Consider the following 14,649-nt stretch of genomic DNA (forward strand, 5'->3'; position numbering starts at 1 on the left):
ATTCAGTCCTAGATAAGTGATTAAAAATACGGATGTTTGGGCACCTGGGTGGCTCATTTGGTTAAGCCTCTGCTTGATTTTGGCTCAGGTCATGATCTCAGTGTCCTGAGATCCAGCCTTGAGTTATGCTCCACATGGGCGTGAAGCCTGCTTAAGATTCTCTCTCTCCCTCTCCCTCTGCCCCGTCCCCCTGCTCAGGCATGCATGCTCTCTCTCTCTTGCTCGCTCTCTGAAAAAAAAAAAAAATTATGGATGTTTAAGTGTAGAAGTAAAGACAGTAGTGAAGAATGTGATAGAATCATTTACATGTCTTTAGATAGGTATGAAGACCAAATTCAAGTATTTCCTAAAAATCCTTTACTGATGTTTACAAGCAGCAAAGAAAGATTAGTGTGGGAAGAATTTGATTTTTATTAGATTTTTGGATTTTATAAACTGGTGAAAAAAACAAATTTATTATGTATTCTAAGATTAGTCACAATGGTCATAATTATTAAATAATCCACAATTGTCATGTTGAAGCACAAAAAATAGAAAGCCTGTCAAAATTTTAAAATAGACGGATACTCAAGTGTATATACAGAGTGACAGAGAATGAAAATGCTGAGACTTTAGAATTATGTTTTTAGCATTACAATTAACTTCAGAGTCCAGATCTGCTGAAGCAGTTAGTAAGACATTTATCAAGCCTGCTACCAGGTGACAGGGAGATTCAGGGGTATAACAAACAAAATGATTCATTAAATGCCTATGTCAAATAACAATTCATCTTTTACTTATAGAGATAACCAAATATGTAAAGAAGTAATTATTATTTCTAGTATAAAAGTTGTTATAATTCACTGCAAAGTGATGAATTCATTCATACTGTGAATTCTTTGCTAATGTGTGCAGATAAAGAAAATATAAACATATTGACGGCTTCTTGAGAAACAGTGTTAAGTCCTGAAATCCATGTTTTTGATTAAGCACATATGATGTTAATGCCATAGCTGGATGAAAGAAAATAACTAGTTACATATATTCAAAAAGTTTCCAAGAAAGACAAATCCATCCACTGTTATCCACATGAATAGTCATATTCAAGCCATTGCAAAATGATGCAGGGATTTTAAGAGAAGTATTTCATGAAATTTTAAAAATTATTCGTCAAATTAGTTAAAACCACTGAATACTCATATGTGTTCTCAGATTTGTAAATGAATGATCAACCATTATTCTTTAATATGTGCTTTTTAAGAAACTCACTCCCTATTAATTTATAAAAAGAGCTTCAGGTATTCCTCTGTGAAAAATTCAGGCTTCTAGATGACTTTATGGTTGAGAACTACATTAAAAATTAGGATATTTTACAAAGGTATTTTCTCATTCAAAAACTTAAAATGTCCTAATATAACTCTAATAGGTGAAGCATGTTGAAGAAAAAAATCCAGCAAAATTGAAGCCATAGAATATACCTTTTAATTATGTCAAGGTGGAAATGTCCCATTGTCTGAATTATTTGGTTACAACTTTATCAAAGGAATACATTCAAAATATGTTGTACTATCTAAAAAAGATTGCCTGGTAGTTTTTTCATGATTATTTCCCAAACAGTGGTACTAATGAGTGGGTAAGAAAGCTTGTACATCACTTAGTAACTGGACAGTTTCTGAAGAACAATTCTGGAAGATATTTCAAAGGCTTCTTGAAACTAAAAATTATAAAAAACCTTATTTTTATTTGGGTTAGAAATATAATGTCCAGTTACATGGGAAATTTATTAAGTATACAAGTAAATTGTAATTCATTGAAATGCTCATCTTCAAAATACAACATTAATCCAAATATTTCTTTAATTACTGATCATATGTCTAAGAAAAATATATTTAGTATTTTCTTGGTAAGTTGAATACATTTAATACTACTTGTATTTTATTTTTATATTGTTTATTTCATAAATTGTTTTTATTTTTAAAGTTGCTTCCCTTTATGACATACGATGTTGGATTTTTTAACTTTTTTTAACTTTTTTCCTTTTTTAAATAATTGCTTAAATAAACATGTGACTTGCCTTAAGAAAATTATTAAATGCATAGTAATACAGATGGTATGGTATATAATATGAGTAAAATAATAAAGAGGGTTCTGAAATGGTTTGAGAAACAATGTCCTATTTTCCTTTGTCATTAATTTTTGGATCTGTTGCCTCTTAACAATGTTGTTTTTTTCTAAAATTGTATAATTCAATGGTTTTTAGTATATTGACAAATTAAGCAACTGTAATTGTAGGATAACTGACAGTATATTCTATTAAACCTTTGCATGGCTTATCATTCTTTTCATGTGTGTCTTGATTTAAGCTTTTAATAAGAATTTATATTTGCTTTATATAGGTCTTCCCTTTTACGTTTAATTTATTCCCAAATATTTTATATTTTTTGACCAAAGCTTTTAAGTACTGTCACTATGTTTTTAAACAGATTGTTACTGTTTGGTTAAAAGCTATTAATTTCCTTATGCTTATATCCAGCCATTTTACCAAAGTCGTTTATTATAATTTTAAATAAAATCTTCTGTTTTTCAAAGTGTTAAATCATACCATCTAAAGTTGAAGATGCATAATCTATTCATATTCAACATTATAATAATAAGTTTTGGTTTTATTATCCAATTGCATTTAGCTACACTTTCACAAAACATTAATAATAATAGTGGTAAGCTAATCTAATCTCATTCTTGAGTTCAGTGGGCAGGCGTTCAGCGTTTTATGATTTATTTTGATATTTTCTGTTCTTTATATTGTATTTGCATAGTTTTTCCTTGTACTAGTTTAAAAATTATTGAAACTAGATAGTGAATTTATCACATAACTTCTCTTGAGTGTTGACCGTATTCATGTTATTTTTTTCCTTTAATTTTTATTGTGATGAATTACGATTGAAATTTTCTAATTTTTATCAGTTCTTACAACATAACTAAAATACATTCTATTTTATCTGATTAATTCTTTGAGCACTGTTAGACTTGATTTGCTATATTCTATTCAGAATCTTGAATCAATTTTTATAAATGGCAACAACATACAGTGTTATACTATTTTAATCAACATTTATTAAGTTATGGTAACTACATAATTTGAAATATATTTCTTACTTTACAAAAGAATGGGAAGCTTCATAATTCATTTTTTTCTCTATATTTTTTCTTAGCTAGATGATTTGAAAAAAAATTATGAGCAACTATCCTGGAAGAGAAAAAGTTACGAAAAGGAGTATCTGGATGTACTTAATAATTATTATGCTGCAGTAAGTTGACCTTTCCCTCCTTCTCTCTGGAGTTCTATTCTCTATTTCTAAATACTAACTCATGCAAGTAAAAGTAATTTCATTATTATACATTTTTTTCCTTTCTGAGATACAAGACATGTATAAATGATTCTCTTATTATTTTCTTAAAGAAAAAATCGTGGGATATTGAGCTTTCTAATATTGCAAAAGACTTTTCAGATATTTCAATTGCAAATACTCAATTGATAGAAGAAAACAGAAGACTCGAAATTGATATTGAAACCATAGCAGGTTTAATCAATGACAGGTAATTGTGCAAATATAATTTTTATTTTGGTATAACATATCCAATATGTTAAATAATACATCTCTTCATTTTGTTCTCCTGGGGTGTGGTGGTGTTTGTGTTTATCATTAGCTTAAATTTTGTTTATTTCTATTAGCATTTTTTTTTAGAGTGGGAGGAGGGGAGCAGAGAGAGAGGGAGAGAGAGAATGTTAAGTAGGCTCCACTCCCAGCACAGAGCCGGACACAGGGCTTAATCTCACAACCATGCGATCATGACCTGAGCTGAAATCAAGAGTCAGATGGAGGCTTAACCAACTGAACTACCCAGGTGCCCCTAGATATTGCTTGATGTTGCTCTTTAAATCACTCTGAATCCCTTTAGAAATATCAAAATGGTGAAAAAATGATCTAATAAGGAGTTTTCTGTTCACTCATATCACCTCTTTTTGACACATCCTCTTATACTCAAAGACACTTTAAAATTAAAATATGTTTAATTAAACTTATGCTGTCCTTGTCAACCCTCAATTCTTTCTAGCAGCTACTAGTTTTCTCAGGTCAGAAATCTACAGGTTTTCTTGCTTCCTTTTTCTATTTCAATCCTCATATTCAACATGTTAAGAAAAAATCTTCCACATGCTAAATATCTTTTTATCTGTCTCACTACTCCACCAGCACCCTGGTACAAGCTATCATCATGTCTTGTGTGAACTTACAGTGACTTCCAAAGCTAGCTTACTGCAGTCATTATGCTCTCTTTCTAATCTATTATCTACACTATGGTAGGTACATTTCTTTTTTCTTCCTTTTTTTTTTTTTAAACATAAGTATGATCAGTTCCTCTCCATACCTACATAAATGTTATCAGGAATGAAGGGACAAAATGCCTCCTTACCCTCTCCTGCTAGGTCCCTGAATAGGCAAACATACGTGTCTGTGCAGTTTCATATCACACATGGTTTACTTACCCTTATTATTTGGTTCGAATACAATGGCCTTACTTCATCTTCTCCTATTTGCCATATTTTTCCCAGCCCATTTGACATTTTAATGCTATTTACTTTTCCTATAGTATTTTTCTTGTTCCTTCTTCCCAGCACTTATCCTTAAGACAGTTTAAGAGTCAGTTCTGAGAAGCTTTTCATTGACTGTCCAGTTAAATCCAATTTGTCTCTTATGTGTGTGTATGGCCCACTTACTTTTCTCCATATCTCTTGCCATATTTGGAATTTTGTGTGTGTGAATATTTGACTCTTGTTCATTCCCCTCAAAAAATGAGAAGATCTATGAAGACAGGCATATACCATGGCCATATTTTCTTCACCAGTGAATCCACATCGTCAAGCATAGTGCCTGACACATACTATGCTATCCAAAGTTAATTATGGAAGGGAGGGAAGGAGGAAAGAAGGGAGAGGAACAACGATGATATTTGATGATTGTATAGAAAGATTGTTAAAATTTCTTACTGATCATTTTATTTTTGGTAATGATAGAATGAAATATTTGTAAGATTTATCTGTATGTTGAAAATACTTTTTTATTATTATTATGTTCAATTAGCCAACATGTAGTACATCATTAGTTTTTGATGTAGTGTTCAATGATTCATTAGTTGCATTTAACACCCAGTGCTCATCACAAGTCGTGCCCTCCTTAATACCCATCATCCAGTTACCCCATCCCCCCACGCCCCTGCCTTCTGTAACTCTCAGTTTGTTTCTCAGAGTCCAGAGTCTATCATGGTTTATCTCCCTCTCCAATTTCTTCCCATTCAGTTTTCCCTACCTTCCCCTATGGTCCTCTGCGATTTAAAAGAGAACAAAATGAACATTGTTTTCCAAGAGACAACTTAAAAATGTACTTGTTAATATTACTACATTTTATTAGGAGAAGCAGAGGGGAGAAAAAAAATTGAAGCTAATGAGAAGACTCCTCTGGCAGAAGAGAGTGTGAGGTTAGCATTTATTAGATTATCCCACAGTAAAAAGCAACCACCCTATCTTAGTGGTATACAAGTATAAAAGTTTATTTCTCACTAGCAATTGCAGCTTAGCTGTGTCTCTGCTTTACGTTATTTCTACTTCTTAGATTCAGGGTGAAGGATCAGATCCTTCTAGGACACATTGCTCTGATAAGTAAAATTCATTAGTGAGATCACTTGATAGCTCTTAGAGTTTCCACCAGAAGATAAGTGTTTCTTCTGCTCACACTCCATTGAACAAAGCAAGTCATATGGCCAAGCCTGATGTCAACAGGGTGGTAAGTCTAATCCTCTTAAAAAGAGAGACAGTGCATAATTGAGAATACTGATACAATCTATCACATGTAGTGGGAACGTAGCCCTGGTTATAGGAAAGGATTTCAATCATATGTATTGCACTTGTCCACTTAATACCTTAGATGTCATTTAATTACTTAAATTTTCCTTCAAATTTTTACCTGAAATTAAAAAAATTAATGGATGATTTTAATAGCAGATTATGTAGTTCTCAACAGAGAATAAATGAAAGAATAGTGAAATGAAAGATGAAGGGATATACAGGCAAGAAAGAGTCAGGTCTACCACATTTCTAAGTGATGTTCCAAAGGAAGAGAAGATTAAAAAAAAAAAAAACACAGAGGTAATATTTGAGGAGATAATCATCAGTCATATATGCCAAACATTTCTTACGTTCTTGTTTTTAACTGGTCTCTCACTCTCAGATGATAGGTAAGTAGGTAGGTAGGTAGATAGATGATAGATAGATAGATAGATAGATAGATAGATAGATAGATAGATGATAGATAGATGCAAATGTAATTATTCATTTCCAAACTTTATTTGCTTTTCTTCCAAATCTTCTAAGTCATTTTATGATTCCCTGTTTGATGTAGATATTTACAGCTTAACTTTTGCTTCTTCAACATAGTACAAATAGTTATTTTATTTTAGTTATTATTTTATCTACATCTGACAATTTAAATATGTGTAGTCTTTGTAATCTTTTTTTTCTGATTCTTTTTTTAAATAATAATATTTTTTATTATGTTAGTCACCGTACAGTACATCCCTGGTTTTTGATGTAAAGTTCCATGATTCATTAGTTGTGTGTAACACCCAGTGCACCATGCAATACGTGCCCTCCTTAATACCCATCACCAGCCTATCCCATTCCCCCACCCCTCTGAAGCCCTCAGTTTGTTTCTCAGAGTCCATAGTCTCTCATGCTTTATTCCCCCTTCTGATTACCCCCCTTTCTTTATCCCTTTCTTCTCCTACCGATCTTCCTACTTCTTATGTTCCACAGATGAGAGAAACCATATGATAATTGTCTTTCTCTGCTTGACTTATTTCACTTAGCATTATCTCCTCCAGTGCTGTCCATGTTGCAGCAAATGTTGAGAAATCATTCTTTTTGATAGCTGAGTGATATTCTATTGTATATATGGACCACATCTTCTTAATCCAGTCATCTATTGAAGGGCATCTCGGGTCCTTCCACGATTTAGCTATTTTGGACAATGCTACTATGAACATTGGGGTGCATATGGCCCTTCTCTTCACTACGTCTGTATCTTTGGGGTAAATACCCAGTAGTGCAATTGCTGGATTGTAGGGTAGCTCAATTTTTAACTTTTTAAGGGACTTCCGCACTGTTTTCCAAAGTGGCTGTACCAACTTGCATTCCCACCAACAGTGTAGGAGGGATCCCCTTTCTCCACATCCTCTCCAACTTTTGTTGTTGCCTGCCTTTTCAATTTTTGCCATTCTAACTGGCGTAAGGTGGTATCTCAATATGGTTTTGATTTGAATTTCCCTGATGGCTAATGATTTTGAACATTTTTTCATGTGTCTGTTAGCCATTTGTATGTCTTCATTGGAAAAGTGTCTGTTCGTGTCTTCTGCCCATTTTTTGATTTCCTTATTTGTTTCTTGTCTATTGAGTTTGAGAAGTTCTTTGTAGATCTTGGATACCAGTCTTTTATCTGTAGTGTCATTCGCAAATATCTTCTCCCATTCCGTGGGCTGCCTCTTAGTTTTTTTGACTGTTTCCTTGGCTGTGCAGAAGCTTTTTATCTTGATACAAGTCCCACAAGTTCATTTTTTCTTCTGTTTCTCTTGCCTTTGGAGATGTGTCATGAAAAAGGTTGCTGTGGCCGAAGTCAAAGAGGTTGCTGCCTATGCTCTGCTCTAGGATTTTGATGGATTCCTGTCTCACATCGAGGTCTTTCATCCATGTGGAGTTTATCTTTGTGTATGGTGTGAGAGAGTGGTCAAGTTTCATTCTTTTGCATGTAGCTGTCCAATTTTCCCAGCACCATTTATTGAAGAGACTGTCTTTTTTCCACCAGATGTTTTTTACCACTTTATCAAAGATTGGTTGTCCAAAGATCCGAGGGTCCATTTCTGGGTTCTCTATTCTGTTCCATTGGTCTATGTGTCTGCTTTTGTGCCAGTACCATGCTGTCTTTGTGATCACAGCTTTGTAGTACAACTTGAAATCTGGCATTGTGATGCCCCCAGCTTTATTTTTCCTTTTCAACAGTTCCTAGGCGATTTGGGGCCTTTTCTGGTTCCCCACAAATTTAAGGGCTGTTTGTTCCAGTTCTTTGAAAAATGTCATTGGCATTTTGATTGGGATGGCATTGAAAGTGTAGATTGCTCTGGATAGCATGGACATTTTAACTATGTTAATTCTTCCGACCCATGCTCATGGAATATTTTTCCACCTTTTTGTGTCTTCTTCAATGTCTTTCAAGAGTGATTTGTAGTTTCTAGAATATAGATCCTTTCCCTCTCTGGTTAAGTTAATTCCGAGATAACGTATGATTTTTGGTGCTTTTGTAAACGGGATGGATTCCCTAATTTCTCTTTCTTCAGTCTCATTGTGCATGTATAGAAATGCAACTGATTTCTGAGCATTGATTTTGTATCCCCCCACATTATTGAATTGCTCTATAACTTCTAGTAGTTTGGGGGTAGCTTCTTTTGGGTTTTCCATATAGAGTATCATGTCATCTGTGACGAGAGACAGTTTGACTTCTTCTTTGCCAATTTGGATACCTTTTATCCCTTTTTGTTGTCTGATTTCTGCTGCAAGGATTTCTAGTACTATGTTGAATAATAATGGCAAGAGTGGGCATCCTTGTCATGCTCCTGATCTTCAGGGAAAGGCTTCCAGCTTTTCCCCATTGAGAATGATATTTGCTGTAGGCTTTTCATAGATGGTTTTTATGAGATTGAGGAATGTACCCTCTATCTCTATACTCTGAAGGGCTTTAATCAGGAAAGGATGGTGTATTTTGTCAAATGCTTTTTCTGCATCTATTGAGAGGATCATATGATTCTTGACTCTTTTCTTGTTGATATGATCTATCACACTGATCGATTTGCAAATGTTGAACCACCCTTGCATCCCAGGGATGAATCCCACTTGGTCATGATGGATAATCCTTTTAATGTACTGTTGGATCCTATTAGCTAGCATCTTGTCGAGAATTTTGGCGTCCATATTAACCACGGATATCGGTCTATAATTGTCCTTTTTGATGGGGTCTGTGCCTGGTTTGGGGATCAAGGTAACATTGGCCTCATAGAATGAGTTTAGTAGTTTTCCTTCTCTTTCTATTTTTTGAAACAGCTTTAGGAGAATAGGTATTATTTCTTCTTTGAATGTTTGGTAGAATTCTCTGGGGAATCCATCAGGCCGTGGAGTTTTGTTTTTTGGAAGGTTTTTAATCACTGCTTCAGTCTCTTCATAATTAATTGGTCTGTTTAAAAAATCAATTTCTTCCTGTTTCAATCTTAGTAGTTTATAGGTTTCCAGGAAGGCCTCCATCTCTTCCAGGTTGCTTAATTTATTGGCATAAAGCTGTTGATAAAAGTTTCTAATGATCCTTCCTATTTCCTTGGTGTTGGTTGTGACCTCTCCCTTTTCATTCATAATTTTATTAATTTGGGTCTTTTCTCTATTCTTTTGGATAAGTCTTGCCCGTGGCTTATCTATTTTCTTTATTCTTTCAAAGATCCAGCTTCTAGTTCTGTTGATCTGCTCTACTGTGCTCCTGGTTTCCAATTCATTGATCTCTGCTCTAATCTTGATCAACTGCTTTCTCATGCGTGGATTAGGCCTGTTCTTCTATTGCTGTTCCAGCTTCTTGAGGTGAGAATATAAAAACTGCATTTTAGATTTTTCTATTCTTTTGAGTGAGGTTTGGATGGCTATGTATTTTCCCCATAGGACTGCCTTTGCAGTGTCCCGTAGGTTTTCGACTGTTGTGTTTTCATTCTCGTTGGTCTCCATAAATTGTTTAAATTGATTTTTGATTTCCTGGTTTTTGAATCATTCTTGAGCAGGATGGTTCTTAGTTTCCAAGTGTTTGAGTTTCTTCCAAATTTTTCCTTGTGATTGAGTTCCATTTTCAAAGCATTGTGGTCTGAGAATATGCAGGGAATAATTTCAGTGTTTTGGTAACGGTTGGGACCTGTTTTGTGACCCAGAACATGATCTATTCTGGAGAGTGTTCCATGTGCATTTGAAAAGAATGAGTATTCTGTTGTTCTAGAGTGCAGTGTTCTGTATATATCTATGAGGTCCATCTGGTCCAGTATATCATTCAAAGCTCTTGTTTCTTTGTTGATTTTCTGCTTAGGTGATCTGTCTATAGCTGGTAGTGGAGTGTTGAGGTCCCCTATTATTAACGTATTATTATCTATATGTCTCTTTATTCTGGTTAAGAGTTGGCTTGTGTATCTTCCTGTTCCTCTGTTGGAGGCATAGATATTTATAATTATCCACTTGTTGGATACATCCTTTAAGAATAATTTAGTGTCCTTCTGTATCTCTAACTATAGTCTTTAGTTTAAAATCCAATCTGTCTGAAATGAGAATTCCTACCCCAGCTTTCTTTGAGGTCCATTGGCATTAAAGATGGTTTTCCATCCCTTCACTTTCAGTCTGGATGTATCTTTAGGTTCAAGATGAGACTCTTGTAGACAGCAAATGGATGGGTCATGTCTTTTTATCCAATCTGCAACCCCGTGGTGTTTTATGGGAGCATTTAGGCCATTCACATTGAGAGTGATTATTGAGAGATATGATTTTAATGATGTCATGTTGCCTGTAAAATCTTTGTTTCTATAGATTGTAACTTTCTGTTCTGTGTCACTCTTGGCACCTTTTTACTTTTATAGAACCCACTTAATATCTCCTGTAGGGCTGGTTTCATGGTTACGAAATTGGTCAACGACTGGCGATTCTGGAAGGTCCTTATCTCTCTATCAATTCTGAATGACAGCCTTTCTGGATAAAGGATCCTTGGTTGCATGTTTTTCTCTAAAAGAGCTTTAAAAATGCCCTCCCCCAACCCTTTCTCCCATTCCAGGTCTGTGTAGACAGATCTCATGTAATCCTAATACCTTTGCCTTGGTACGTGAGAAATTTCTTTGCCCTGGCCACTTTCAATACTGTATCCTTGCATCTAATATTTGCGAGTTGCACTATGACGTGACGTGGCGTAGGTTTGTCGTGGTTGAACTTGGGAGGGGTCCTCTCTGCCTCGTGGACATGAAAGCTTGTTTCCTTTGCTAGATTAGGGAAGTTTTCAGCTACAGTTTGTTCAAATATCTCTTGTAGACCTCTCTCTTTCTCCACCCCTTCAGGGATGCCGATGATTCTGACATTGGAACGTTTCATTGAGTCAGTAATCTCCCGTAACCTACATTCCTGAGATTGGATTTTTTGAGCCAAGTTTCTGTTTTAGCTTTCTCTTCTACCATCCCATCGTCCAGTTCACTAATTCGTTCTTCTGCCTCATTTACCCTGGCCGTCAGAGCATCTAGTTTGGCTGCATTTGATTCATAGCATTTTTAGTTTCTGCCAGATTCGCTCTCATTTCCACCCTTAGAGATGCTATATTCTCGTTAATATTTTCGTTAATATTTTTTTCAAGTCTACACATCATCTTGACCATTGTTCCTCTGAACTCCATTTCTGATAATTTGTTTATATCCATATCCATCAGTGCTGTGGCAGAGGCCACAGACTCATTGTCTTTTCTTTGCTGGGGGGGTTTCTCCTTCTCGTCATTCTGATAAGGAGAGGTGGCAGGGTTGTCCAGAGCCCAAATTATTGACCAGGAGCCATGAAGTGTGCACTTGTTTTATAGGGATCTTAGGGATGTGGGCATCTTGATTTTTCAGCCTGCCTTCTGGGGGAGGGACCTGCCGCGCTGATACTCAGGCAACCCTTTTTGGGTAGTCTCCCTGTCTCCTGCAAGGGGGATGGGGATGGGCACACTGTAAGCAGGTTTTTCCAGGCTTTTGTTCTCTGGTGGCTTTCTCTGGCAGTTTTCTGTGGCTCTTCTCAGAGTCAGAGCAGCAGTGGCCGAATCCCAGCCTCTGTCTCAGAATAGCGAGATCACAGTCCGCTCTCCACTGAGCTCTTCTGGCCACTTTAACTCTGTTTCTGTTGGTGCTGCTAAACCCTACTGCGTCCCGGGATGTGTGCCCCACAGCCGGTGTCCCAGCCCTCACTTCTGTGGCCGGCATGTCTCTGTCCTTTGTGTTTCTAACACCGCCAGCCGCCGGCTGCCCCCGCGCTCTTCGGAGCTCCGTTTCAGTGTGGTTCGCGCACACTCCGGAGCTCCGGTTTTCAGACTGGTCGCGGGTGTTCCTGGGCTCATGGTCTCAGTCTGCTGTCTCCCAGATGCTGTCTGCGAGTCAGCCCACTCCCCAGTGCAGGTGGCTACCGCTTCCTGGCGCCCGAGCGCGGAGGCTCCCTCCCCCTTCCATTTATCTTCTGATATCTGTGCCTGGATTCACGGCTCCCCGCTTGTACCTCAGTACTCAGCGCTGGAGATGTTCATTTGTAGAGATCCAGATATATCTTCCTGCATCTCAGGCTGATTCAATGGGTGTTCAGGATGGTCTGGTACCTATGCAGCTTGACTCAGGGGACCAGCTGAAAAACGGGACCCCTACTCCTCCGCCATGTTAACTCAACTCTCTAGTCTTTGTAATCTACTTTTGCATCTTACTCTCTTAGCTAATGCTTTTGGTGTCTTTTTTCCTTGTGCTCTTGGCTATTTTTATTGTGCATTGTCCATTTTCTTCTGGAAACTCTTTGTGGAAAATATTTGAGTTAAGATAAAATTGGGCTAATCATATGCCCACCTTATATTTGTGAGAGGGGTTCTCTTTTTCAGTTTTGTCCTTGGATATGTCCAAGACTTTTTTTCATTTCCTAAGCTATATAATTCAAAGCTCCATTTTATCAACATTTCCACATCTTGTATGGTCTCTTCGGACTCTGCTTATAGTATGTATTTGTTGTGGAAAAGAAAATATGAAAAAGTGCAAAAAACATAAAATCATTTCAGTAAATAGAGGCAATCATATTAATATATTACTGATCTTTTCATTCATAAATTAATTGGATGTCCTGCTTTTATTCCCAACGTGGTATAATAGAATGTTTGGTGCATTGTTATACAAATTTCAAATATATTATTTAAATATCTGTACAAAAGTCTATTATATGGGTGAGCCATGATTTTTTTCATACTTACTCTAAAGTTTATGTTTAGGTTGTTCTTAGTTTTATGACTTATAAATAATGTGGTGATTTTTTTTCAGAAATCTTTCTTAGTATTATTGCTTTTTAAAATTTAAAGTAGATTTATAAAAGAAGATTGGCTATAATACTTTTAAATTCCTATTATCTTAAAAAAAATAAAATAAATTCCTAATAACTTTTTTTTCCTAATAACTTTCTAAATCTACTTTCTAGAAAGAATATCATTTATTGAAGCTGAGCAATACGTAAGCTTGTTCTGTCATGTGTGCCTGTGCTAACATTGAGTGCTATGGTTTTTAAAAAAATCTGTTCCAATTTGATAAATGAAATAGTATGTTTTCAATATTGTTAACACTCCATTTCTCTGATCACTAATGAGGTGGGATATTCATACATACTCTCTTGAATTCTTCTTTTTCTAGAGAATTCTTGTGGGGATCCAGAGAGGCAAAGTACCTTTTCTAAATTACTACAGCCTTAACACCACTGGCATTTGAAACCTGATTTTCTATATCCAGATTCAGGATTTTTTGCCTTATCTCATTTTTTTTTTTTGTAATTTAATCTGACTTCAATTTAACTGATGGTTAATGGATGTTCAAATACATTTGACATATTAGTCCAATAATAATAATCCCAGATAGTAGTCTTTACGTTAAAATGGCAATTGTCTTAGGGTACAGGTAAGATTGTTGTGAGCTTGCACTTTGACTTTGTGGCTAGAGCTTAGAGCAAGTGCTTGATCTGACTTTGTGTGTGTGTGTGTGTGTGTGTGTGTGTGCGCGCACGCACATGTTTTTATGTGGCAGGCAGCTAGGGCAAACATTGAGGGTAGGGAACTAAGTGTTAGATAATGAATCATTCCAAAGGATTTAGACTCTGATGAAGACTATAGAAATCCACTAAAGAAGCTGTATGGTCAGATTTCTCTTTTAAAGATATCACTTTGGTAGTAATTGGATGAGTTAAGATTTGAATAATGAAAAATGTATGGAGGAAAAAAGAAAGGCTGGAGGGAAGATGTTGATATGTTTGGTCTGGAATTGTGTATGGCGTGATTCGATAAGTGTCTAGGTATCACTTTGATGCATAGGTCTGAAATCGAGGGAAGATGTTCATGGAGATTAAAGCTAGATATGAAATGCAGAAGTGCTTTAATACGGCAAGCAAACATTTTTATGTTTGCCACTTCATTTACTTCTTAGAAATTAGAACTTTCATGAGGTAGAAATTTTGTGGGATAAATTATAACATCAAACCATATATAAATATAAGGTAAAGTTTCCTCAATATCAAGGTCAGAAAAGAAATATTATTAGTGGCCTCTATAGACTCTATCCACTAACAAAAACTGCTCTCTCATTCATTAGAAAATGAAACCTAAGGGGCGCCTGGGTGGCACAGCAGTTAAGCGTCTGCCTTCGGCTCAGGGAGTGATCCCGGCGTTCTGGGATCGAGCCCGATTATGAGCCTGCTTCTTCCTCTCCCACTCCCCCTGCTTGTGTTCCCTCTCTTGCTGGCTGTCTCTGTCT

At 36.0% G+C, this 14,649-nt stretch overlaps 1 protein-coding gene across 1 annotated transcript in view; it reads left to right on the forward strand.

Annotated features, from left to right (window-relative positions):
* The window catches only part of CCDC178 (coiled-coil domain containing 178), a 374,996-nt gene that overhangs the window by 77,010 nt on the left and 283,337 nt on the right, over nucleotides 1-14,649 (forward strand). Inside the window, 2 exon segments of the mRNA XM_057313270.1 lie at nucleotides 3,192-3,287; nucleotides 3,440-3,576. Coding sequence (XP_057169253.1) covers nucleotides 3,192-3,287; nucleotides 3,440-3,576 — 233 coding nt within the window.

This window comes from Ursus arctos, unplaced genomic scaffold (genome assembly GCF_023065955.2).
Source record: "Ursus arctos isolate Adak ecotype North America unplaced genomic scaffold, UrsArc2.0 scaffold_17, whole genome shotgun sequence".
NCBI lineage: Eukaryota > Metazoa > Chordata > Mammalia > Carnivora > Ursidae > Ursus > Ursus arctos.